This window comes from Herpailurus yagouaroundi, unplaced genomic scaffold, assembly GCF_014898765.1.
Source record: "Herpailurus yagouaroundi ecotype Mexico unplaced genomic scaffold, PumYag 184, whole genome shotgun sequence".
Classification (NCBI taxonomy): domain Eukaryota; kingdom Metazoa; phylum Chordata; class Mammalia; order Carnivora; family Felidae; genus Herpailurus; species Herpailurus yagouaroundi.
In genome coordinates, this window is record NW_024412415.1 from 29,371,468 (window position 1) to 29,399,356 (window position 27,889).

The window sequence follows — 27,889 nt, forward strand, 5'->3', positions numbered from 1 at the left end:
GGGGATATTGAACACTATGCAAGAGAACTATGTTACACATACTACCCATTCAACCCACAAACACATCCTTGTGAAATATTACTCTATTTTACAGATAAGTTTCAGGAAGATTAAGTAACCTGTCCAAAATGACATAGATAATAAGTGGCAGAAGCCCTTCTAGTCTAATTTTAAAGTATTACATTTAGTTAAGTGAGGATTTTCATACGTTTACTGAAAAAATCCTGATAGCATTCAGGATTTCTGTTCCAGTTGTATCACTTTGCAATATGATAGTTACTCTTCACTAACACTAGAATCCTCATTTGAAAACCTAGGCAGTTTTGTCAATAAGGCAACTTTGTAGTCATTTAGTCTTTAAAATACTTGTTAGTGCACAACAATTCATTAATATTTAAACACCCAATATAATTAGCTATGTCTAGGAGTATGGAACCTGATAATATTGTTTACATGTCTATTCTCAAGAGTGGTGTATTTTTTAAAAAAATATTTATTTTTGACAGAGAGAAAGAGAAAGAGAGGAAGAGAGAGAGGGAGACAGAATGTGAGGCAGGCTCCAAGGTGTCAGCATGGAGCCTGATGCAAGGCTTGAACTCATGAACTGTGAGATCATTACCTGAGACGAAGTCAGATGTAACCAGCTGAGCCACCCAGGCGCCCCAAGAGTGATGAATTTCAAACACAGTTTTACAATCACTTTAGAATGTTTTCTTCATATAGAATCTTCCACAGAAGCCCAATATATAAAATAGATAAAAATGGAAGCTTTTCTGGAGAAGCTAGTGAGGGGCCCACGGCTTATTTGGCTTTCCCACTGTTCCTTAGGCTTCTCTTACAAATATTCTCCCCTGAAATAGTTCCTCTAACAAGTAAGGCCTTCTGCCTTACTTGTTGATTGAGATTTCACAAATTGCCTATCCTGAATATAGTGTACAACTCCTCTATTTTCATTGAGTAAGACATAGGCTCTTCCTCAAAGAATTATTCATGGAATTATGCACAGTGAACAGAAGCCTAGCACATGTTTTAGTAACACACTCTTCCCCAGTTCAGATACCAACCAATCTGATGTCCTTTTCAGGACTGTCATACATGGAGTCATTCATTCATATGTAAACACCAAATTCATCATTAGACTTACTCAAATGCTATCATTTTAATACAACAATTCAAGTGCCCACACTGCTAAAAAACTAAGCATTTGGAAACATAGTATAAAGAATTAAATAGGGGTATCTGAGTAGCTCAGTTGGTTAAGCTTCTATCTCTTGGTTTCAGCTCAGGTCATGATCTTATGGTTATGAGACTGAACCCTGCATAGGGCCCTGTGCACACAGCATGGATCCTGCTTGGGATTCTCTCTCCCTCCCTCTCTCTCTGCCCCTCCCCTGCTTGTGCATGCTCTCTCGCTTGCTCTGTCTCAAAATAAATAAACATTAAAAAAGTAAAGAATTTTACTTAAAGAAAAATCTTTAAGTTGTCAACAGGATACCTAGGAAAGTTACTAACTCACCATCTTAGTTTCTCAAGTATAAAAATCACTTGCCTTGTGAAGCAAGAAGAACCACAAGTTGTAATGCACAAAGGGGACAAAAGTATTATTGGAATAAAAAGTTATTTTAAGGACCCGCCCCTTTTCACTGAGCAGAAAATAAACACACCTTTGCCAAGATGCGTGTTGATAGACATGTATCTTGCAGTTCCAGTTAAACTTTTGTGCTCCCTATAAGGTATGTGTTTTTTGGTTTCAGGGTCAATGTATTCCTTGGCCAGTCCAAAGTCTATAATGTGTATAACATGCTCTTTCTTGTTGCCTTGTCGGCCAATCAGGAAATTCTCTGGCTTCACATCTCGGTAAATGAGATTCTTTGAGTGCACATATTCCATTCGAGAAAGCTAAAAGAGAATACACAATGATGAAAATACTCTAAAGAAGTTTACTGGGAAAAAACCAAACAAACATCCAAACATTTTCTTTTATGAGCCCAAAGGTTCTAACTACTGAAATGAAAGTAAAACTCATTTCTTCTTCACCACCCAGTCACTTCACGCTTGTAAACCAGAAAAAATTCGGATACAAATACATACATAACAAGTATCAAGTTAAATGAAAGTGAGACAGCCAGTTCAGCTCATAATGTTACAATTTGTAAATGATGAATAGAATTAGGTGTTTTTATGCTACATCAGAAAGCATACATTTGAGAGGCTCGAAGTATCCCCAGCCAGGATTATCACAATACGTCGGCAACCTCTGAAGACAGGTGCCACTGTCACATTCACCTTCTGCCCACACCTTTGTATCTTCAGTCAGGCAGGCCTCCCCAACCTAGTACTTTCTGCTGCAAAAACATGGGAAGTGAGGTCCAGAGAAGTAAAGATTGCATTGATTTTACAGAGCTAATCAGCAGCAGAGGTAGAAGAGCAGTTTTTATGTGAAATTAAATATAGCCCCAAATAGTAACCATAAAATTATTTCAAATTTCTTTGTTTTATTTCTATCTACAGCATACAAAGGGAAGCCGAGGCATCTTAAGTTTGGACTCAAAAGCCAAGGTCAATTTTCTAACATTTCCAAGCTTTTACTGTAAAGTGGGCGAGACCACCACCATTTGAGACCAATAAAAGATGCATGAGCATCCTTCCTCTGAGAGGCTGACAGACTTCTCAAGGGAACTGTCTTAACTGCTTCTTGAACTGGCACTGCTGTGTAATTTGGCTGGAGCTGAGGGAGCTGTCTCTTCAGCTCTGCCAGTCTCTGTAAGAACCGGAGGCCAGAGAGCTAAGGCAGGTTCTTGGTCACACGATTTTGGAATCTGATTGTTAGGGCAGTGGGTTATGTGGCCAATCCCTTCCTGGCTGCAAGGGTGAGGGGAGAGGACAAACCTTTACAGCCATATGTTTAAAACCTATAAATAAAACATCAAGGAAATCACTTGCATTTGTACAATTTCACCTACTCATCCTCTTTATCCCCAAACTAAATTATATGCTTCCACTTCAGTTGAGGGCAGGGTGTTGCTCCAAGGTGCAAATTCTTAAAATAGAGCGAACAGAAGATGCAGTATGTCTTCTCTAGGTTAACCCTTTTGGCACAGCCTGCTTCCTAGAATGCCATCAAACCTCTGAGTGTGCACTCAATATGTGTCGCGACATCTGGGAGAGCCCTAAAGGGGACACAGGAATGCAGCTGGGGGACCCACCTATCCTTTTGCAGAACAGCAATGCCAACTTACCAACTGGATGGCTATCATTAACACAGTCTTCAAAGTAAAAGTTCGGTCACAGAGGTCAAACAAGTCCTCCAAGCTAGGGCCAAGGAGCTCCAGCACCATGGCGTTGTATTTTCCACACGGTCCAAAGTAATACACCTGTGGAAGACCTTCACCTGCAAGCAGAGGAGAAATAGGTTGTAGAGTGGGGGACACAAAACCCAAAATGTGAGATAGCTGCATCAGCACTGGGTAGATACAAAGAAAGTACAATTTGTGAGATTACCATTTTCTCTCATAGTCACTCCTGGAGAACCTAAACTGAGCACAGTAGCTTCAAAGCGAACTAGTAACACGTAGGAAAGGTGAGTCATCACCTAATAGCCTCAAACAAGCAGCTATTTAATACCAGAGTGACAAAGGTATTCCCACTGCTACGGAAGACAGCGAACGGTCCCTGATCCATTACTGGATCAGAGCATAAACTATTCTTCCCCAAGGAGGCCCAAAAGTACAGTAGCACAGAAGGTTAAAAGACAGTTCACTGAGCTCACAGGCCAGCCTAACGGGCCTTGTTGCATTAGCTGTTTTCATCTGCGCTCCCTATGCTAACTGCCAAAAGCCGCGTGGAGCTGTTTGCAACTGCTGCCCCAAGGAGAACTCAGATTGAAAGGTTGAGGTCACAGAGGGTACAGCCTGGCTCTCTTCTCACAGGGAGTCTCTGTAGTTTCCTGTTTTCTATCAGCTGGGGCAAAGTCAACAGACAGCATTTGTTTACTGGTAAGTAATTCTGAAAGGAAAAGGAAAAATAAACGACAAGGCTGGGCTTTCCCTAGATTTGAAATTCATAGCTCTAAGATGCTAAAATCTAGACACTTTCTCACCTAAGTGTCAACTTGTGAATGAATTTCTCCCTTAGAGCGTATTGTAAATATGAGGCATTCAGTAAACATGTGTTAAATGGCACCATGTGAACAGCGGATATGAATGAGACTACAGAACATTTTTAAAAAATCTGGTCTCATAGAGCAGAAACACTTCCATCTCACACATTTATGTATACCATGTTCTACAGCTATATATGCTACAGATTACTACTTGCTTCTGCCTACAAGTTCTTTTTTTTTTTTTTTAAGTTTATTTATTTATTTTGAGAGAGAGAGCAGAAGCAAGGAAGGGGCAGAAAGAAGGAGAGACAGAATCCCAAGCAGACTCCATGCCACCCCGATGCGGGGCTTGAACTCACAAAGTGTGAGATCATGACCTAAGCTGAGATCAAGAGTCGGACGCTTAACCGACTGGGCCACCCAAGCGCCCCTACAAGTTCTTTAGACAACAAAATCTCTCCTTCTCCTCATTCTTTTTATATGTATAGATAAGAGATAAGCAGAGGTGATTCTACCTGCTATAATCTGAATGTTTGTGTCTCCTCATCATCCTTAAATTCATATGTTGAAAACCTAATGCCCAATGTGATGGTTTTAAGAGGTGGGCCTTTACGGGGCGCCTGGGTGGCGCAGTCGGTTAAGCGTCCGACTTCAGCCAGGTCACGATCTCACGGTCCGTGAGTTCGAGCCCCGCATCAGGCTCTGGGCTGATGGCTCAGAGCCTGGAGCCTGTTTCCGATTCTGTGTCTCCCTCTCTCTCTGCCCCTCCCCCGTTCATGCTCGGGCTCTCTCTGTCCCAAAAATAAATAAATGTTGAAAAAAAAATTAAAAAAAAAAAAAAAAGAGGTGGGCCTTTGGGAAGTGATTAGATCATGAGGGCAGAACTCTTATGAATGAGATTAGTGCCCTTGTAAAAGAGATTGTAGAGAGTTCCCTAGCCCCTTCCACCATGTGAGGACACAGCACAAAGTCTGAAGAGGGTTTCCGCCAAAACCTGACCATGATGGCAACCTGATCTTGGACTTCTAGTCTGGAACTGTGAGAAATAAATTTCTGAGTTTATAAGCCACTCAGTCTACTGGCATTTTGTTACAGCAGCCCAAATAGACTAAGACAATATCTACTATTTAAAGCTTTAACCCAAGATGCCCATCCTTGTCCCCAGGATAAATCTTGTCTATCTGGAGTTGGTGTGTTTCGTTGCTATGATATGTGTTTAACTGTTTCATGTGCTACTGGAGTCTACCTTGTTCCTCTAGGTACTAAGAAACTTGAGTGTTTTAGGATGCTCATCCCCAGCTTGTATCACCTAATACAGCATACTCTGCTCCTGTCAGCTCCATAAATATCCACTGAATTGTCCTCGTGGTTGTTTTGATTCTATCTCCAAAAGAAATCAGATTTAATTTAAAGTGTCTTTTATCTCCCTGTTGTTCTGAACTCATTCTTCACTTTCTTTAAAATATACAAAACCTAACAGCTGTTCCTAATGAGTCCTGCTGAAAAATCCAAAGCAGAACACCATCGTAGAGAATTACTGCTTTTACTAATCAGACATATGGTGGATGGTAGTTTGGGGATCTTTCAAATTTAAATGCTATATAATAGTTTCTGATGTCACTAAAATTTGATTTTCCTAATATAAATATTATATTCTTTTTTAAAAAAGTAGTACATTCTTCACAACAGCTGTGGCAGATCTGTTAGTTACCTGTCTAGTATCCATTCTCTTCTTCTTCATAACAAAACTTCTAATTACTGCAAATAGCCACCTGCGTGGTTGTAACTTTCTAGCTTCCTTTGATAACAACTATGACTAGTGAGACAGAATCAGAAATTGTTGGATGAGGTAGTTCTAGAAAAGCTCTTCCATGGGAGCTGACTCAAGTTGGAGGTATGCCCTGCTTTGATGATGGCTTAGGCTCCAGAAGCCATCTAGAACCATCAGACACCTTGTAGATATCAGACAGTGGCAAGAATGAGTGGAACAAAAAAGAAAAAAAAAACAAACCAAAAAACGTGAGTCCCTAATGGCTGTGAAGTAACCAATGTTGGACTTCCCTGCCCTTTTTTAATCCAAAAGAAAAATCAATCTCTATCTTCAGTAAACTGTTATTTGGACCTTTTTTCATGGTCAAATCTAATCGTAATTAATAAACATATTATTCTTTTAGTTGGATAAATTGCAAATCTGGGCACAAAATCCTCCTTCTGAAGTATAAGTAGACTAAAAGTAAGGTCTGCTTAGATATATACTACTGACATAATTCCCTAGGCTTGCTTCTGATACTTAAAGATCAGTTTAAATGAGACAAATGATCATCTTGTTCTTGACAATCTTTAGTAATAAATCCAAGCATCTCTTGTCAGAAATTTCCATGTTTACAAAGAAGTCACAAAAGCATTCTGGGTGATGTCTGTAATTTCTACCTATGAGTTCTATCACTCATAACTCCACCCATAAGGAATTTACTCCTACTCCTACAAAGATGTGAGGCATTCCTGTTGGCTGCATTATTGCTCCTTGTATGAAATACCCTGAGACCTCACCATATCTTGGGGCAGGCTTTGAATGCTCAGGACAGTTTTAGATTATTAAGTAGCTTTGAAGTTTTCTCAAAGACGGGACTAATCCAAGATGCTACTGGAGAAAAGGCTCAAATCAGTCTTCGATCTAGTATTTGGTTCTGCTACCAACCCTGAAAATTCCTTCATGTCTCTGCTTTTTCATCTGTAAAGAGGAGAAGTTTGGACTAGTTTCCTCTTAAAACTAAAATTCTGACAATAGCCAGGGTTTCCTTCTAGCTACCTTCCAGGTTTCTCTTTGTAAAGCCACAGAACCTATATGAATGAAAGCGTGGCTCCAGGTTATACAGAATATGTGTGGTTCAAATTACAAAGTAAGTTGGGAGTGGTAGTCAACCAGAAGTGTGTCTATTAGAAACAGCACCAAAATTTTTAAAAACAGATGCAGTGACATCACTTCAAAACTACTAAACCAGAACTTTTGGTAGCAAATGTAAGCACAGTTCTGCAAATGATTCTGAAGTGCCACCTCAGCTGGAAAGAGGGTTACTGGAGGGGTTATGGGAGGGGGGATGGGCTTAACTGGTAAGGGGAATTAAGGAATCTACTCCTGAAATCATTGTTGCACTATATGCTAACTAATTTGGATATAAACTAAAAAAAGAAAAAAAAAAAGCATTGCTATGTGTTATGATCAATATATTATGAGGACTCAGAAAACAGACAGTCTCGTTCAGAAGTTCTTTCACATCAGAACATCTGGACTCAGTATCTTTTGACTGGAATCATTTTAAGGCTATTTAAAAGACTTGCCTGTTTAGTTTCTTAGGTATTACAGAAAATGTGCCAAATAGAAAAGTCTCTTTGGGAGACATAGCCATAATTTATTAGAACTATCTGTACAGAAAGATGCCCACGCAAGTTCCATTCTGTTCCTAGTTTTTCACATGACTGCCCATAAAGTGGCCAATGTTGGTGGTAAAAGATACAGACATAAGCCCACTTTGAAAGTCTGTGTCTTTGGTCAAAGATTAGCACACAGTAATGACTTATCCTAGGCTGCATTTAAATAAACCTACCTATCTATCTATCTATCTATCTATCTATCTATCTATCTATCTATCTATCTAAAATTATATGAGACAGAATGTGAGCAGGGGCGAAGCTGAAGGAGAGGGAGAGAATCTTAAGCAAGTTCCATGCTCAGCATGGAGCCTGACATGGGGCTTGATCCCACAATTCTGGTATCATAACCTGAACTGAAATCTAGAGTTAGACGCTCACCAACTGAGCCAGCCAGGCACCCCTCCTGGGCTGCATTTAAATAAGAAATTCTATATATTCTATTTCACTCTTCTGCAGAGCCATGTCGAATCCACTGCTTATGAAATTTTTAATCAATCAACATTATACTGTGAAGTCCTTTAATAAGATAGGGGATGAGGACACAGCCTTAAATGCAACAAAAGCTATACGTGTGGTAAAACGGTACTTACTAAAAGTAATGATGAGGTAATGGGAATGAAGTGAGAGAGGTGGGCAAGGCAGCTATGCACTGAATTCTTTGATTCATGGTATTTCAGAAACTAAGGTAGTTTTATAACTTCTCATCTGCTCTGGAAATAAATCACTAATAAGATCTCCCTCCTAAATTGGTCAACTACATAAAAGCCCAGAAATTAAAGAAGTAAATCCTGAATACCCTTCTTCTGAGAAATTTCTAATAGGTTTCATTATATGTCCTTTAGCCACAGGTTACACCTCTCTCTCTTTTTTATTTATTTATTTATTTTTTAAATTTTTTTTCAACATTTTTTATTATTTTTTTTATTTTTGGGACAGAGAGAGACAGAGCATGAGCAGGGGAGGGGCAGAGAGAGAGGGAGACACAGAATCGGAAACAGGCTCCAGGCTCCGAGCCATCAGCCCAGAGCCTGACGCGGGGCTCGAACTCACGGACCGCGAGATCGTGACCTGGCTGAAGTTGGACGCTTAACCGACTGCGCCACCCAGGCGCCCCTCTTTTTTAAATGTGTATTCATTTTTGAGAGAGAGCGCATGTGCCTGCACAAGTGGGGGAGGGGCAGAGAGGGGGCAGACAGAGGTTCTGAAGCAGGCTCTGTGCTGACAGCACAGAGTCCGATGTGGGGCTCAAACTCACAAACCGTGAGATCATGACCTGAGCCAAAGTCGGATGCTTAACCAACTGAGCCCCCAGGTGCTCCCCCAGGTTACATCTCTTATAAACCAAAACTGCAAGGTTATATATACCCTGCACTTGTTATCTTGTGTATTTTCGCAGGGTACTATGAAACAGCTTTCCCATCCATCAATAACATATTCTTATAAATCCTGCCAGACATGAGGCTCATACATACATCAAGTGGTACAGAACAGGAAGTGGGGTGGACACTACAGCTAATTTTCAGTCTGTCATAAATTTAACTTGGGTTAAACATACCAAATCAAGGATAATGGCTTATCATCCAAGCTGTTACCTAAAAATATTCCATAAAACATTATGAACAGTAACTACTCTAAGTAGAGATATTTTTAAATGCACCTCAGGCTGAGAACTGAAATAGAACCACCCAGAAGCTTTTGGTAATTTGATCACATTATTGCTTAATAATTAGCCTTTGATTCTTTTTGAAAAACTAAATTACCTAGCTATGAAGCAAGTTCAAATAAATCTCATACCTACATTAATATCTGGATGTAAAAAATAACACCTTAATATTTCTTTAAAAGATAAGTATATGTTGGGGATGACTGTCTTCTGAAGTTAGGGCCAGTGAAAACCTTTAAGGACATAATGACTTTGGCAATTCCCTTCTTTTGTTTATACAGTTTTATTTTTAATATTTAAAGAAAATAGGACAGCTCTTCTTCAAAACTTAACTGTCCCATGGTAGTGCCTTCCAGCACAACTACTGAATGTTCCTTAGTGTCTCTGAGCCATCAAGGAATTACTATTCATACAGGGAATTACTGCATATGGGGAACGATCATCAGGATTAATGATAATATTAAACAAGTCCACTTAACAAGAAAGCAGAAAGAATAGGCAGATAAACAGGATGATATTCCATAGTTAGAAGTGAACAGGGAAAATAAAAGCATAGCTTTTAAAACTGAGAAAATAACTCTAGAAAAGCAATGCATTACAAAGATATGAAACAATACATGTATTTCTTTTTTTTTCCATTTCTCAGACTCTGAAAAATGCCTTTTTATAATATGAACCAGTACACATATGACATCTACTCAAAATGCTGGCTTAATAAAAAAACAGACAAACCCAGCTAGACCCAGAATTAAGGAATCAGAATTACTTTGTCCTATAATGAAAAATGTTTTAGGGGCGCCTGGGTGGCGCAGTCGGTTAGGCGTCCGACTTCAGCCAGGTCACGATCTCACGGTCCGTGGGTTCGAGCCCCGTGTCGGGCTCTGGGCTGATGGCTCAGAGCCTGGAGCCTGTTTCCGATTCTGTGTCTCCCTCTCTCTCTGCCCCTCCCCCGTTCATGCTCTGTTTCTCTCTGTCCCAAAAATAAATAAATGTTGAAAAAAAAAATTAAAAAAAAAAAGAAAAATGTTTTACAATCATCTTGTTCACAGGCCTCTTGGGAACTTGACTATTGCTGGATATATGCTGCTAACAGATCAATTTGTATGTTGGGGAAGAGAAAGTGAGGAAAGGCAAGAGCAGACGAATAGTCTCACATTTCTGAGCCACAAAAAATTGAACTTTTAGAGTTTTTCTACCATATACACACAATTACCAAGGCCTTGAGCCACAAAGCATATTCAGAGTTTTATTTATCCAAAGGAGCCAGGAAAGAAAGCCTAAGGTAGGAGAAAAGATTTCTTCTCTATTAGTATCTGAGATAAAAACAATTTAAAAATGTGTTAGGTAGGGGTGGGAGATCTCTTCTCATTCCAAAAAGACTAATTCAGCTCAGAACTGGTAAAAATTTATGACTGGGTGGCTTAGTTAAGCATCTGACTTTGGCTCCGGTCATGATCCTGTGGTTCATGGGTTCGAGTCCTGCGTTAGGCTGTGTGCTGACAGCTTGGTGCCTGAAGCCTGCTCCGGATTCTGTGTCTCTCTCTGCCTTTCCCTCGCTTGTGTGCTGTCTCTGTCTCTCTCTTTCAAAAATAAGCATATAAACTTAAAAAAAAAAAATTTTTTTTTAATTTACGGGATAAAAACCTAGTCCCTGAAAAATCTCTGCTCTCTTTAGTACTGCATGCATTCACAGTTTCTGTGCTTTAGTTATAGAGATAGAATATCTATTGAGTTTCAAAAGCTAAAAAGCGATACACAATTCTTAACACACACCTGAACAACAATAATAAAATGTCAAGAAAGTTCTAGCAAGCACTTAAAAGGAATGAAAGAAAAAAAATGAGGTCACTCAAAGAACAGTGAACTCCTTGACAATCCTGCCCCACTCCCATTATACTTTCTTTGTCCATGTGTCTGTCTTCCCTACTAACAGAAGACTGAAGGCAGTGACTATTATGTGTTAATTATGTTTGTATGTCAGTGTCTAGCATGGGTCCAAGCGCCTGGTAGATAAGGTCAGGATAAGTACTAAATAAATAAGTAAGTAACAATTCAATGAAATGTCACTGAGAATCTGGAATGCACAATACCTACTTCAAAATGCTAAAACACACATATGTAAAGCAAAATAACTTAATCAGATTTTAAATGTGCGGTACATGCTAACACAGGTGATACTGAGTAGTTCTTGTTTGAATTTCACAGGAATGATATTTAAAAAAATGTTCTGTTGGGCAAGTCGCTACTATGAAGATTCCACGTAACTCAGAGTTGTAATATTTCTACATTGACTTTCTTCTGTGTCTATTTTTCCATGATGGTTCCACACAGTCATCTGTAGTTTTACCTTGCTGTTCCACATGCAGGTGAACTATGTGGAACTATTCATTTTAGTTAACAGTACCAAAAGCTACACACAAACAAATGTAAATTTCTTCCCCTCTCTCAAAAAAGCAACTGCCCATCCAAATAGACCAAATGACCAACAAAATTAGTCATCTGAGTCGTCTAATGTGCAAAGGCAGTCTGAGGACATCTTCCTACCCTTTTCTTCTCTCTCCATTTATATATAGAGACAAATTCTTAACTTTGTTCCAGGCTAACCTGGAATTCCATGGTCTTTTCTTTACATAAGTAGCCCTTTTCCATTTCACTTGAACCTCACAGTCGTCCTGTGAAGAAAACAAGAAAATACTAATAAACTCCATTTTACATATGAGATAGACACCCTGAGAGATGCTGTATGATCTGTCCTACATACGAGGGTACCCAAGTAATACAACCAGATCTCTCAACTCCAGATTCACCACTCTCTTCTTCCATTAAGCTGACTATATTCTCTGCCTCTGTTCTTCTGCCCTTTCATTCATGTGGTGGCCGAAGTTATTTTCTGTATTTCCTATCCTATCTCTTCCAAACCACATGCCTTTTTGGTTAACATTTAGTTTTTCTAGCAATTCTCTGTCACTCTTCTAGGATATAAATCCCCTGCTGTATTACACAAGCAGCTTCATCTGTCCTATTCATTCCCTGGGTTCCCATTATTTTTATATCAGCTCCATGAATACTATCTTTTCAGCTTTCCTATCATATGTCCATCTCTCCGCAGTTCTTGAGCCTTGTCAATTCCAGTCACCAGTCCAGAATAAGGGTCACTTGGGGCATTATTTCTTAAATTATAAAAGTTAATATATACACATTAAAAAAATCAAATATGATAACAAACCAAAAGCAGTACAGAAATATATGAAGAAAAAGTATTCACATACATAACAGACACATAATTAAGAATACTTTTCTGCGACTTCACTTTTAATTTAATCTTATATAGTAGACATTTTTTCTTGTCACCTCATGGATATACCTCATTTATTTATTTATTTTTATTTATTTTTAAGTTTATTTTTGACAGAGACAGAGAGCGAGCATGAGCTGGGGAGGGGCAGAGAGAGAGAGGGAGACACAGAATCCGAAGCAGGCTCCAGGCTGTCAGCACAGAGCCTGATGCGGGGCTCGAACTCACAAACCGTGAGATCATGACCTGGGCCGAAGTCGGACGCTTAACCGACTGAGCCACCCAGGTGCCCCTATACCTCATTTATTTTAATAGCTACATAGTATCTGACCCTATGATATATCATATTTGCTTAAGTTTTCCTGCAGATGGACATTTCGGTTGTATATTATTTGTTATTAGAAATAGATATGATAGTGAACAGCTATTGCTTTTGCCTGGCCTGCATCCTCTTCCTCTAATAACATTTTACTGTTCTGGTGGGAAAGCACCATTTCTTTGATGTTATTTCATGTGGTTAAAGCAGGGTCAAGTCCTTTCCCATTGCCACCCCAAGGATATGACTCAAGCCAAGTTAATCAGAGTATTCTATTCCCCTGCCAGGAGGAATTGGGTCAAGGATGTGTGCTTGCTGGCACCTGGGTGGCTCAGTCGGTTAAGTGTCTGACCGGCTCAGGACACGACCTCAGTTTGTGATTTCGAGCCCCATTTTGGGCTCTGTGCTGACAGCTCAGAGCCTGGAGCCTGCTTGGGATTCTGTGTCTCCCTCTCTCTCTCTGCCCACCCCCCACTTGCACTCTGTTTCTCTTTCTCTCAAAAATAAATAAACACTAAAAAAAAATTAAATAATAATAAAAAAAAGGATGTGTGGTTGACCCATGTCAGTACAGAGTCAACTCTAGGACTTTCGTGGAACTATAGAGAAGGAGGAACAATTCCTCCTCACCCCCTCCCTCACTGCTAAACTGGAAGGAGCTTAGCCTGAATGAAGCTGCCAGAGACTACCAAATGAAAATAGGGATTACCTATCTGAAACTCAAACACAGAAAAAGCAGAGCTGAGAGAAATGGAGACAGATAAATATGTCACATAAGCTGAAGCCAAGGACAGTGTTGGTCCTAAATCTGGCTGGCCTGCAGTGAGAATATTGCTGGATCTGTGAGCCAAGAAGTTCTTCCCCTCTCCTCGCCCTCCCAAGTGTAAGCCTGAACTCTATCATCTGAAAATGAAAGAGTCTACACAAATATGCAGATAATATGGCAAAAAGCTTTGTGCCTACATTTTTGGGCATGACTGCAAACGTATCTTGAGGGTAAATTCCTTCAAGAGAATATGCTGAGTCAAGAGGCATGTGTATTTTACATTTCATTATATATTGCCAAATTGCCAGAGGTCTAAATCCTCGTTGGTCCCTCGTGTGTCTCTAGTCCTGGACCTACTTTCAATGTAAGTCATATTACTTAAAAATCTAGGCCCATGGAGAATTTAAAAATGCTTTCAGAACCTGCCTTGATCTATTATTTCCAAAGCCCCAGCTCGAGGCTATCCTCTCTCTTATATTTAGCCATAATGTGTCTGAAGGCAACTTTAAGCTTTGTATCCAAATTACCACTGATATTTCCAAGTCAAGAGACTTTCCTACCCCATTATTTGTTCCATGTTACCATTATAAAATTTCCCTCAAAGCATACCTCTATCACAAGTTTATGAAGTGTTTTTATATAGGTTCTCCCATTTAATCCTAACAATTAGTACATATAGGTATTACTATTCTCATTTTATAGGTAAGGTAACTGATCTGAAATGACTTGCTCAGGTCATGTAATGAGTGGTGCAGCCAAACCTAAACCCCCAACTTCTGCCTCTAAGTCTTAGGCTCTTCTACTCTACTACAGGTACGCATCTGTGCTCTAAGTTCACAGACATCTAAAGTGGCAGTAACTTCTACCTAGTCGCATTTCTTGGAAAGGAAATTAACCCATTTTGTAAAGATTCAATAAAAGATTTCCTATATATGAACCTAATGGACAATCACAAAATACTAATGGTGTTGATACCTTATGAATTCAAGTAATAAAGAAAGAGTAATGTTTCCCTTATAAAAGCCCAGGTAAGGTTACATTAAGAGTGCATAAATGCAGGGGTGTCTGGGTGGCTCAGTTGGTTAAACCTCCAACTTCGGCTCAGATTATGATCTCACAGTTCATGAGTTTGAGCCCTGCGTCGGGTTCTGTGCTGACAGCTCAGAGCCTGGAGCTTGCTTCGGATTCTGTGTTTCCCTCTCTCTCTGTTCCTCTCCTGCTCACACACACTCTTTCTCTCTCTCTCAAAAATAAAGATTAAAAAAAAATTTTTTTAAGTGCATGGTCTTTTCCTAATAAAACAACTAAGGAGTCAATCTTTAAAAGAAGCCTATTAATAATTTAATACATCATTTAGGAATTCAGAAGGCAGCTTGGCATACACTTAGAATAACACAGCAAGTATAAAAAACAGATAAGCATTTGTTTTCATTAACCTTGGGCCCATGTAACAAATTGTTCCCAGAAGTTCTCTGATTAAAAAAACAAAACACACTAAGGCACACAGTCTAATCATAGCACAGAAGCAGAGTGCCCCCTACTACTGAACTCTCTTAATATTGTAATACCATTCCTTAAGTATCAAAATAGCCCTGGGAGAGTAAAGAACCAAGTGTTACCCTCACTTTCTGAATGGAAGCATAGAGCTTAAGTGGCTTGCCACAGAACAACCAGTCAATGGAACAGATGCTACAGCCTGCCATTCTTTTTTCATTTGAGCCTTCACCCAAATATGTCTCCAGTAAGAACAGATGTGACCTGATGGAACATTCAAGATGACCTTATAATTCTGGTCACTGAGGAGGCATGCAGACTTACAAGGAAGAAAAGTGAACTCATTTTTCTTGCTGATTTTCAGCTAGTCTGAGGAATAAGTGCCATAATGTTCCTTCTAGTTTCAAATTCAATTAAGTTCAAAGAGTCTGGTGGTCAGTCTGTGCATTCATCAAATACTACACGTGAGAACAGAGTGCTAGGGGAACAGTAAAGAGGGGCATCTAACCTTGACTGAACGGGATGGGAAAGACTTCACAGAGCAGGGGCCGTGGGCTGAGTCTTGATGGTTAAGAGCCGATTAGGCTGGAGTGGAGAGAATGAATCGTACAGGCTAAGGGAGCATATAGGTAGCTAAAAGCAAAGAGGCAAAAGCTCTCTGAAATGAGAAAAACTAAGACTATTTTTCTCTCTCCCATAGCTTATTTTTCTCTTTTTAAATATTTACTTTTTTAATTTTTTTTTTTTTTTTGGGGGGGGACAGAGAGAGAGAGAGCATGAACGGGGGAGGGGCAGAGAGAGAGGGAGACACAGAATCGGAAACAGGCTCCAGGCTCTGAGCCATCAGCCCAGAGCCTGACGCGGGGCTCGAACTCACGGACCGCGAGATCGCGACCTGGCTGAAGTCGGACGCCCAACCGACTGCGCCACCCAGGCGCCCCTTAAATATTTACTTTTGAGAGAGAGGGAGACAGAGGGAGACATAGAATCCGAAGCAGACTCCAGGCTCTGAGCTGCCAGCACAGAGCCTGACACGGGGCTCAAACTCACAGACTGTGAGATCATGACCTGAGCCAAAGTCTGACGCTCAACCAATTGAGCCACTCAGGCACCCCCACAGTTTTTTTAAATTCTGAACCACCAGTTGGTTTAACAAATGTCCTTAAAAATTATGGCAGAGGTCATTTATAAAGTTGAAAAGGCAGAGATAGCTGAGTAAATAAAAAGATCATAGGAATAAAGGAAAAATAAGCATTTTATCTAAATATTATATACCTATATTACCTTAGTACATCTTTAATAATAGTTTCACAGGAAGAATTTTAAGTATACACTAGGAACACACCATTGCATTATAGAGCACGAACAGAAATACAATGCAAGCCATGAATGAGAAACATGAATTTGATTTTAAATTTTCTAGAAGCCACATTTTTAAAGAGGTGGAAAAAAAGAATTAGGTGGAATTAAGTTTAATAATATATTTTATTTAAGTCACATCCAAAATATCAACACTTCAACATATAATCAATTTAAAAATCACTGTGGTATTTTACATTCTTGGCGGGGGAAGGGGGGGACTAAATCTTTGAAATTCAGTGTACATTTTATACTTCCAGCATATTCGATTACCTATAAGTGCTAATTCAGGTGTTTCATAGGCACATATGGCTAGTGGCTCAGCTCTGTAAGGAGTTTTGAGAGATGTAAGTGAGGTTGGTTTAGGTACAGAAGAAATGGTGCAGAAAAGAGGTTCGATACTTAGAAACCTGCATCACCCCAAACAAGGAGGCTTCTTTACTTCTGAAGCCTACAACTCTCTCCTTTCTCTCAACTCTTCAGAATAGCTGTTTCTGCTCGAGTGTTCTCACTTTTAGAAAATAGTTAAGGGCAGTGCCTACTCTTGTTCACCACTGTATCCCCAGGGCTTAGCTTAGAATAGTACTTATCCCAAGTGGGATGCTCACTGAATACTTCTTTAATAAATGCACGAACAGACACATAGCTGCCTCTGGGCTTTAGCTTATTTTGTACTTGGAAGCCTTTCCTTACTCTTGTATTTGAACATGTCCAAGTAAATCATACCTCTTTTTGAAAGTTCAGCCCCTAGCTACCACCCTTTCTATACAGCCTTCCCTGTTTCCCATAATTAGTAGCCATTTCTCCCTTCAGAATTTCTGTATCATTTTATCTGTAGTCCCTTAAAAAAACCCTAACATTCCACTGTTTTTGTTTGCATTATAATTATTCATATACATTGGTGAGCTCCTTGACAGTTACACAACAGTACCTCATGATAAACATACTGGAAGCTCAACAAACATTACATATTCTTTTCCTCTAGTTTCTTGAAGGGCAGAGACCATACGACCCAGAACTCTATGGCCCTCAAATCTCTCAGTATAGTGCTCTGGACACAGCTGATGCTCAGCTTCATCTCCTTGCATTATGACTACAGTAATTATTAGTACAAGATTGCTATAGGCTGGTAAGAATGATGAATTAAACCAAATGAAGTATAAAGAGGAAAATGTAGGGAAAAATTAAAACTGTGTCAGACTGTTGAAAGCACAAAAGAGTACTGAGCTGACAAACTCTTCTTTTAAATGGGAAGAATATAAATTACTTGCTTATGAGTTGTTCAAAGATGACAAATACAATTGGTCACAAACGTTAAAAAAAATTTTTGTGTTGGTTTTTGTCTTAAGCATGTTTTATAGGTAAGTTATATTCTACAAATACTAACGGGCTTAGTTAGCAATTGGATTACTATTTTGAAAGGAGATACAAGGACTTATCTATCTTTTGTAGCCTATTATTGGAACTTAAAGAAAATATTCTCTTTCACCAATGACACTGACAGACACTGGAAAGGAATTTAAGGTTTCTTAAAAAAATTTTTCAAGTTCACTTATTTTTGAAAGAGAGTGAGAGAGTGAGCAGGGGAGGGGCAGAGAGAGAGGGAGACACAGAATCCGAAGCAGGCTCCGGGCTCTGTGCTGACAGCTCAGAGCCCAATGCAGGGCTCAAACTCATGTACCCCAAGGTCATGGCCTAAGCCAAAGTTGGAAGCTTAACTGACTGTCACCCAAGTGACCCCAGAATTTGTTAAGTTTTAATCCAAGACAGTAAATACATGCTTCCACCTTCTTGTAACTCAAAGGAATAATTCACGTCAGTGATTCATCTCTTTCATTCCATAGTATTCCACAGCTTTGAGGATGTTATGAAATGTTACTTTTCTTCTTAATTGTTAAACTTGACAAATTGTGAATTAGGAGGGGATGATGCCTGAGGGCTGTGGCCAGTCCTGTGATGGTCACCAAGCATACTCTAGCCCTTAGTTTGGGCTGAAACTTCTCCTGCCTGTGTCCTCCTTAAAAAAGCATTCTCTATGGGCAATCACTAAGCCATTCTTAATGACTGAAGAATGGCTGTGAGGATACTCAAGGAAGAGAAACATTCAGGTACATAGCAAAAGAGGTGTGAATCAAGATAGAAAAGTAAAGTATGAGCTAGAACCGAAGGAGAAAATGGCATCAGAAACTTCAGGTTCTGGGTCGATTTATAAGCAAGCTTCTACTGACTGATCAACTTTTCCCCAACCTTCACCCATATAGCACTGTATCAATTTTCTGCAGCTAATCACAATTCTCCAGACCATTCCACTTACATATAAGTTACTTGGGTCTATTTTTGGAAACTTGCCTTCTATTTTTTCATCAAGTTCCTTCTATTTTTTCATCAAGTTCCTTAAAAGAAGACAAAATCTAAGTAACAAGTTCTGTCTTCAGACTGAACAAGTATCTCTAGCAGTTTTGCATTTAGTAAAACAATGCACCAAAAGGTGTTAGTACTTTGTGTTACTGTGAGGTGTGTGCAGGCCAATTTCTATAATAAACTCATAACATTCTGTTTGCAATTATAGAGATTACTGGCACAAGTCTTCACCAGTAAAATGTTTAAAATCAAAGCCCTCCCACCCCCAACCAGGAGGGAGTGGGACAAATTTTATATACGTAATTAAAGGTAATTACTCAAAATGCTTCATGTGATTTAGAGCTATTTTAGTTTTAAGGGGGCAAAGAAGGGCTACGTGGGGTTTGACTCTAACAGATAAGCAAGTGTCTTACAGCATTACATATAAACTTTTCTGCTTTTATTTCACTATACCACAGGGCACACTGTTAGCCATAATATGAGAAACATCCCAATTCTCTAAACTATGAAAAACACACACAAAGGATATACAATGATTGAATTTATCCTAGTCCAGAAGTGTACCAAATGCTGTGCTTCAGAAATAACAGTTCCCTTTGTTCAGCTAACTAGTGAGGTTAGTTAATACAGGTTTAGGTTAGGATCCTTAGGAGAATGAATGAACATTCATAGAACTATCACTACTAAATTAGCTCCATTAAAGACTAGCAATTATTAGTATTAAGGATGTGAATTACACCCTTCATAGCCCAGTACATGAAAACAACCCTTTCTATTTTTTCTTCATAAAATTAAGCATTAGCCACAGATTGGACTTATACTGTAACATCAATGAAAGTATTTAAATGTCCTTTTAAATTTTCTAGACAGTGTGCATAGATTTGGAAACACACACTCATGCACATACACATACACACTTTTAAAGGAAAAGATGAAGACCACACCACACGTTTCCTTGTCTAAAGATCATTCCATACACTGTAAAATGAAGATGCTTTCCGTGTACCCATCTCAGGTTCTTGCTGCTGAGTCACCAACTTAAGGACATTTTTATATTTAGGTTCTGCTCCCTCAGAGAACAAGAGTGGCACTGGGGTCGCTCCTTCTGCAAAGTATATTCAGAGGTTTAGATATTTTCAAACATCCCCCTCACCTTTTACTCAATGGATAAGACTTTACCTTTTTTTGTTTGTTTTTAATAAGAGGCTCCGCTACTGTCCTAATGTTAACTTATTTCAAATAAGTGAAATGCTCATGCTGAAAGGAGCCACTCGTGTTGAAAAGAGCAAGTCCTTAAGTTTGGCAGATGTGGCTTTATATTTCAATTTATCATCCCAGACTTCCTCAGAGTATAAGAAGGTCTGCCTCTGATAATAAAGGCCCAAAGCAGGTTTCCCTCCTAGCATTACTTTTTCAGTAAGAGTATGGTAAGTACAATAAACACAGGCACAATGAACTGGGAAAGAGGCAGTTATCTTTTTGGAATATGCATTACCCTATGCCAGGACGATACACAGTTGCTGTGTTCGCACTCTACTTTGAGAATCTCAAGATGCTGAAATGTCCTAAGGCAAAATGTTTTGCATTTTAAGCAAGTGTTAAATGAAGAGAAAGAAAAATATGGTCAGTAAACTCATCCTTCTCTTATCACACAATCAACTGTTTTTTTTCCCAGTTCTTAAGCCACATTCTTAGAGAACCTGCTCTCTGTGGAATGGTGAATTCTACATGATTCCGTACCCACTGAATAAGGTACCTAGGCCTGAACTGGAAAGCCTTTCCAAGCTGAGTCAGCCGGTCTCTTTCCCAGGAACTCGCAATTGGGACACAGGTCTGCAGTCCATCTCTGCTGGTGCTTAAATCAACAGGGGCTATGTGAAAGGCCTTTTTCCACCACATGTAAGGAGAAGCAGAGAAAGCTGGTAATGTGGAGAAAAGAAGAGGGCTAATAAACAATGAGGCAAGACAGTTTATGACCCTAAGCAGAAGAGTCAAATAAAGCATTAAGAGTCTGGAAAAGGTGAACAGAAAGCCAGAAACAGAGTAGTTTGTCTTGGTTTCTAGAGGCTTTCCAGTGCTTTGTACCAATCCCTAGTGAGATCTGTTTAATATTTCCTTCCTATTCCAAGACACATCCCTGTGATCTTCCAGTAAGATTTCCTTTTGGATCTAAGCTATTCAGAATAGATTCTGTTAATGGTAATCAAAACAGTGTTGACCAATACACACACATAACTGTTCATTTTCCTTATGATGGTTAAAGAGGAGGAAGATGAGCAGTTATGTGTGTGTAGATGACGCTACACTTTGCTTTAGGGAGCGAAGAAATAAAAAAGACACAGACTCTGCCCTTAGAGAACTTACAGGTAGAAAACAGAGACGTAAACTGCTAGCATAGGTACCAGATCAAGACTTTCATAAAAATTAGTATAATGAAGAAAGAGTAGATGTGGAATGGCCTAAGAACCAAATTTATTGACTCAAACTTAACGATATATATATTTGGTCAAAGTTTGAGGAATTAAAAACTACCATAAAATCTTTTGCAGATGTATACTTTACTAGATAAACTATGTACCATTGTATATATTATATAACCATACTCTGCAATACATATTTACTGACTATGATCATATATACAAATCCAGTTGGACTATTATTCTATGGGCAATATAAGGGATTTTTCAAGGCTAACTTTGATCGTATGTGATTTTCACTTGTCTGCTATCTTTAGCTCCTAACCTTACATGTGACTTTGTATTTAACAGTTGGCTTCCACAGAAAAACAATCACCCTCGAAATCCTAGCATTTTAAATAAGATACCTAGAAACTGGTAGTTAGATGTGATCTGTGACAGCTGGTGGCAATCTAGTTATTTGACTATTAGGCAATCCTAGCAGCCAAGTGAACTGAACTATGGTGTTCTAAGAAATAACTTAGAATTTTGAACAAAGCCTACAGCCTCAAATTAGGTACCAAGTCCCCATTATGACAGTGCCTCCATACAGGAAATTAAAAATAAACTAGCACAAAAATGAGACCTCGCCAATCTATTTTCTAACATGTTTTATTATCTTTCTAGAACTATTTTCAATACTTTCAGTAATGCATTTATTTTAAAAAATTTTTTTAATAAATTTTATTTTTTAAAAAATTTCAGGGCACCTGGGTGGCTCAGTTGGTAGAGTGGCCAATTCTTGATTTCAGCTCAGGTCATGATCCCAAGGGTTGTGGGATAGAGCCCCATATCAGGCTCTGCTGAGCATGGAGCCTGCTTAAGATTCTCTCTCTCTCTCTCTCTCTCTCTCTCTCTCTCTCTCTCTCTCTGCCCCCTCCCCTGCTTGCACTATCTAAAATTAAAAAAAATTTTTTTTAAATTAATTTATTATTAAGTAATCTCTACACCAACATAGGGCTGTAAATCACAACCCTGAGGTCAAGAGTCTCATGCTCTACCAACAGACCCCACCAGACACCCTGCCATTATTTTTCAATCACAATATTCAACTTGATGTTGAACTCATTTCACCCTTTTGGTACCTCATCTCTTAAATCTGTATTAAATAATAAAGCTAATAAATGAAATAAGTCAGAGAAAGACAAATGCCACACGATTTCACTCAAATGTGGAATTTAAGGAACAAAACAAATGAACAGAGTAGAAAAGGGGACAAACCAAAAAAACAGATTCTTAACTCTAGAGAACATAAGGTTACCAGAGGAACGGTTACCAGAGGAGAGGTTGGGGGTGGGGAAGAAGATGGGTGAAACAGGTGAAGGGGATTAAGAGTACACTTACCATGATGAGCATTGAGTAATGTATAGAATTGTTGAGTCACTACATTGTACCCTTGAAAATAATATAACACTGTAGGCTAACTATCCTGGAATAAAAAAAAAAAAAAAAGCCTAAAAGAAACAGCACTGTTTGAAATTTATTCCTTTCCATTTGATAAACAGAATCATCTATAAATCAGAAACATTTTAATGAAAAATATATACATTAAAAAAAACAAGGAAATGGGGCGCCTGGGTGGCGCAGTCGGTTAAGCGTCCGACTTCAGCCAGGTCACGATCTCGCGGTCCGTGAGTTCGAGCCCCGCGTCGGGCTCTGGGCTGATGGCTCGGAGCCTGGGGCCTGTTTCCGATTCTGTGTCTCCCTCTCTCTCTGCCCCTCCCCTGTTCATGCTCTGTCTCTCTCTGTCCCAAAAATAAATAAACGTTGAAAAAAACAAAACAAAACAAGGAAATATACAAAATAATAGCTGTGAATAGAGACTCACCACGGTGGTGACCAAAACTTCAATCTTTCTTTTATATATTTTTCTAAACCTTCAGTGATATTAGTTTTCTCCAGAATTTACAAAAATAATTTTTTAAGTGAAAAACTTCTTGTTACCTTTGGGCAAACTGCACATAGATAATTGCAAATTTATCCTCTAACGCTACTCTCCTTTTTAGGTAGCAGAGTTAAGAGATCTAGGCTGTGTTTTCTGAACTATAACTGTTAAGAGTGGAAGCCAAGCAAAACGTTGATGAGGTATGACTACCAGTTCAATGTGATTGTATCCAAATCATTCTCTAGCTGCTAATGGGCTATTGTGGTCTTCAGACTTGCAATGCTATAGCCACTATACTGATGAGAACCACACACAATTCCTACCTTTCATGGGCTTCAATTCTAAAACTTTCACCATGGAGTTAGTTCTTGGATACTCTGTTTGTAGGTAGTAATGAATATAAATGTCTCTGATTGTATAGCAAATCCTTGTGGAAATAATTTTGGGGACTTCATTCTAATATCTTCAGTTATTCATTCATATCTCTATTCTGCTTGCTTGATACAGTTAATAATTACTATCACAAGCAAATAAAGAAGAGCCTGAGTTTGGAGAGGACAGTATGCATGAAAGAAAGAAGCTTCAACTTAAGTTGGTGATTGCACTGCCAGTCAAATACTGTCCAAAGAACTTATATACTGGGATTTCATCAATTTAACAGACATTTGTTGAGTCTTTTCTTTGGATCAAGTAATATGCAAGCAATACTTTAATGAATAAAAGATGTTTCTTGCCCTTAAAAAGCTCACAATCCAGCAGCATATTACACTGTGAAAAATCCACAGTGATAGAGATGTGGCTAAGTCCCCTCATTACAGTGCCTCGAGAGTGGCACAGAGTTCTTTGAGGTAATTTCCATATTCTGCAAACTGAATGGAGTGATAAAAAGGAGTAAGAAGTTTTGGTAACTGGAGCTCCTGGATGGCTCAGTCGGTTGAGTGTCTGACTTCGGCTCAGGTCATGATCTCACAGTTTGTGAGTTCGAGCCCCACGTCGGGCTCTGTGCTGACAGCTCAGAGCCTGGAACCTGCTTTGGATTCTGCATCTCCCTCTCTCTCTGTTTCCTCCACCCCTTCCCCACCCCCCATTCATGCTGTGTCTCTTTCAAAAATAAAAATAACCATTAAAAAAAAATCTTTAAAAAAAAGAAAAGTTTTGGTCACTGCCATGCTAGAGCACAGATCAGCCAAACTAAGCCCATAATCTGGCCCAGGTACTTTTGTATGATTAGAGAACTAAGAATGGGTTCTATATATTTAAATATTTGAAAAAATTTAAAGACTAATATTTTATAATACACAAAAATTGCATAAAATTCTAATTTTGGTGCCTATGAATAGAGTTTCATTGGAATGTAGCTCATTCATTTACTGTTTATGGCTGCTTCTGTGCTACAGGAACAGAGATGAATAGTTACACAGAGACTGATAGCCCACAAAGCCTAAAGTATTTACTATCTGTTCCTTTATACTATCTGGATTCATAAGAAATCTCATCTTCCACACTGGAAGTAGGGGGATAGCCCAATTATATACATCCTTCCTTTTCTGGGGGCACTGATATTCACTAACAGTCCATAGACTCTGTAATAAACCTGACTTACAATGTTTCAGTAGTTCAACACTAGTAACACCACTTTCTTTGCAAATTCATAAACAAATCTAGTTATATAAAGACCAAACATTAACTGAACCAGCTGGCCTGGGTCTTGCATAATAGTTTGAATTTGGTTTTATGGAACAAAAACAGGTATGGCAATGTGATCTTTTTTGCCTGGGGTTCTTTTCCCAGGTATTATAAAGACGACTGTGGCCAAGTGTCCCCTCCAAACTGACAGGAAAAGCGGGGGAGTTGTGCAAGTAGAAGTATTCGTTCTCACCAAGGAGGCCTAAGTGAGCATAAGTGTATTCCAACATGACCACATGCAGCTCCTCTGAAAGAAACACACTACCGTCAAAATCACAAATGTGATGGGTTCACTGTAGCTGTATTCTGCTCTTTTGAGTCAGGATTAGGAAATATTAAGTCACTACTGCTTGAGAATCCATCAAAAAGCCTTCAAAGATGAAACTGTTACCTCTTCATTCTGAGATTTTTAAAAAAAGTTTATTCATTTTGAGAGAGAGAGTGCACATGTGGGGGAGGAATGGAGAGAGAGGGATAGACAGAATACCGAGCAGACTCTGTGCCAGCAGCACAGAGCCTGATGCAGAGCTTGAAACCATGAACCATGAGATCATGACATGAGCTGAGATCAAAAGTCAGACACAACCAGCTGAGCCACCCAGGGGCCCCCATTCTGAGATTTTTTTAAAGCTATGAGAAATGGGGTGGCCTGGGTGGCTCAGTAAGTTAAGCATCTGACTCTTGATTTTGGTTCAGGTCATGATCTTGAGGGATTGTGAGACTGAGCCCCGCGCTGGGATTCTCTCTCTCCCTTTCTCTCTGTGTCTTCCCGCTTGCATGCCCTCTCTCTCTCAAAATAAATAAATAAACATTAAAAAAAAAAAGGCTATGAGAAATACACATAGTATATTTCCATTTCTACAGAAAAGTAAGATCCTCAGTTTTCAATGTAAAACAGTAACTGCCTTAAGAATGCAAGGCCTTTGTAGACATTACCTCATTAAACCCTAGCAGGCCTAAAAACTATACAAAGCAGTTTTTCCTATTGTATCAGAAAGAAACTGAGGCACAGCAGGGCACATGGTTAACGCTGAGTCAAAGAATCAGTGGGAAAAACTGAGCCCACCTTTGCTCCTTGCTCCAATTCTTAGCTGTCTCCACTTATTCACATTGCCTATAATCAGAGATGTTAAATGTCTAAATCTCCAGTCCTTAAAATGTAATTTCAAAGTTGCCCATTTATACTCATTAAGATCAGTTTTCCCTGAATTTAGTAGTATATGTCTCCTCCCCCTACAATACCTCTAGCAGACAGACTTCTGAAAAACTTACACGTGGAAAGAAAGGTCCAGGTTTCACTTTCTTTTATCCAGTTCATTATTTCATCCTTTCTTCTCTTGTTATGAAAAGTTTCTACCCAACTGGAGACCAAAAAGTTTCTTCTAAATTCCTTAAGGGCTCCTATATACTGGACATCAACGTTGAGGTATGTTACTTGTTCACAACTACTCTTGTTACATGATTCACTTCTATTTTAAGTAAAATTCCCATCTTTGCAATATTTCTGCAGCTTTTCTTATTTTTTTTTCAGCTTTTCTTATTTTTAATTTTCCTGTTTAAACCAGCTTATTTACAATATACTCCTAAGGAAGTTCACAACATTACAGGAAGGTTTTGTCAATCTCACACTTTCTGATGATTTTCTTCAGATCTGTGCTTTATTCTTCTGTTGAAGGAGAACCATGTTCCTGTTAATTTAACAGTTGTCTAGATTCAAAGCTCTTTTTCTGGGACCAGAAAAACCTCCTACCTTTTCTTGATGACATATAAAACCATTCTCTCCTAGAAATCTCAAAATTGTAAAGTCTGATAAGCTCTATGAACATGGTCTTTAATCACAGTATAAAGGTTTCAGTGGGTGAAATGGCTTGCATAGGGTAGCACTGAGCTTCTCTGTTGTACACACAGCATATACATTCAACGTAAGTGATTAATTTACTTTGGAAAGAAATGCTTCAAAACCTAGATTGCCCAAGACCATAAAAGGCTTTGGAAGTAACAAAGGCAGCCTTCTAAAGCATAAAATTTGAGGGCACAATGTGAAACAGGAAATCCTACTCTTTCATGGGAGGGGGGGATAGTTCTGGGCCTTTGCTTCAGTTAAAAACACTCTCACGACTATCTTCTACCACTCTATTATAATTAGGTAAGGGATAATGGGTGGAAGTCCCCAGGAATCTACTAGGGATATGTGTATGTATACACACAAGAAAAAAGTCTGTGTAAAAACATTCCTAGTTCAGGTGTGCCTACCCTGTGACTGGGTAAGTAAGTTACCAAACTCCCCTGTGCTCAAAAATGGGAAAAATGAAACATAACCAACCATATGAAGTACCTACTGGATACTTAAGTTGACTTATTTTCTCGCCCAATAAGATTTTGGCTGGACTTTGTTACACTGTGAAACTGCAGTAAGTATCTTGTTGTCTTTTTAAATTTGAGGATTAACATCTCCTTTACAAGACAGCCAAAGCAGAATGCTCATTAGCAGATTAGAATAGCTGCTGAAAATCCAGGACATGGCAGCTCAGACTTAGATCAACTATGACATGACATTTATCCTCAGAGTCCCTAAGATTTTTCCCAGGCAGGCTGCTGGGTGGAAATGGAATTAACTGTTTAAGCAGAGCAAAGGGAGTTCCTCCACTACCTTCAGGATCTCTCAATACAATTAAGAAGGGCGCAGAAGCAAAGAGACCATTGTAGTGTCTGTCTGTATTACATTTATGCCTTTCAAAATGTCAAGTGAAGTGATGAGAATTTACCATACCCTACTCTAGTACTTTCTCTAAAAAGGCCAAAGTTATTATTCAAAACCACTGTTCCTAAGAAATAGTTAACTCTGAGAACATTAATAGATGGCAATTTTATACCTCCTTCTGGTGAAGTCAAAGGTCTCCACCCTATTTTATTTGCATTCTCATTTCTCTATCTGGAGTCCTCTTTTCTTGCCATTTGCCTACTCCTCCCTTCCCCATCCTTTTTCATTTGTTCCTGCCCTTGCTCACGCCTTCCCTCTCCCTCCCTTTCTCTCCTGTCACTTTAGCTGCATGCTTGGTTCTGGTTTATTCATC

At 39.1% G+C, this 27,889-nt stretch overlaps 1 protein-coding gene across 12 annotated transcripts in view; it reads right to left on the bottom strand.

Annotated features, from left to right (window-relative positions):
- Positions 1-27,889, bottom strand: part of CSNK1G1 (casein kinase 1 gamma 1) — a 165,384-nt gene that overhangs the window by 45,101 nt on the left and 92,394 nt on the right. For all 12 annotated transcript variants that reach the window (XR_005795858.1, XM_040492946.1, XM_040492944.1 and 9 more), the window contains exons 5-6: positions 3,240-3,391; positions 1,665-1,899 (exon numbers count right to left, since the gene is read on the bottom strand). Coding sequence is in view for 11 of the 12 variants with exons in the window: in XM_040492946.1 (XP_040348880.1) it covers positions 1,665-1,899; positions 3,240-3,391 (387 nt within the window). In the remaining variant the exon portion in view is untranslated. The remainder of the gene's footprint in view (positions 1-1,664; positions 1,900-3,239; positions 3,392-27,889) is intronic.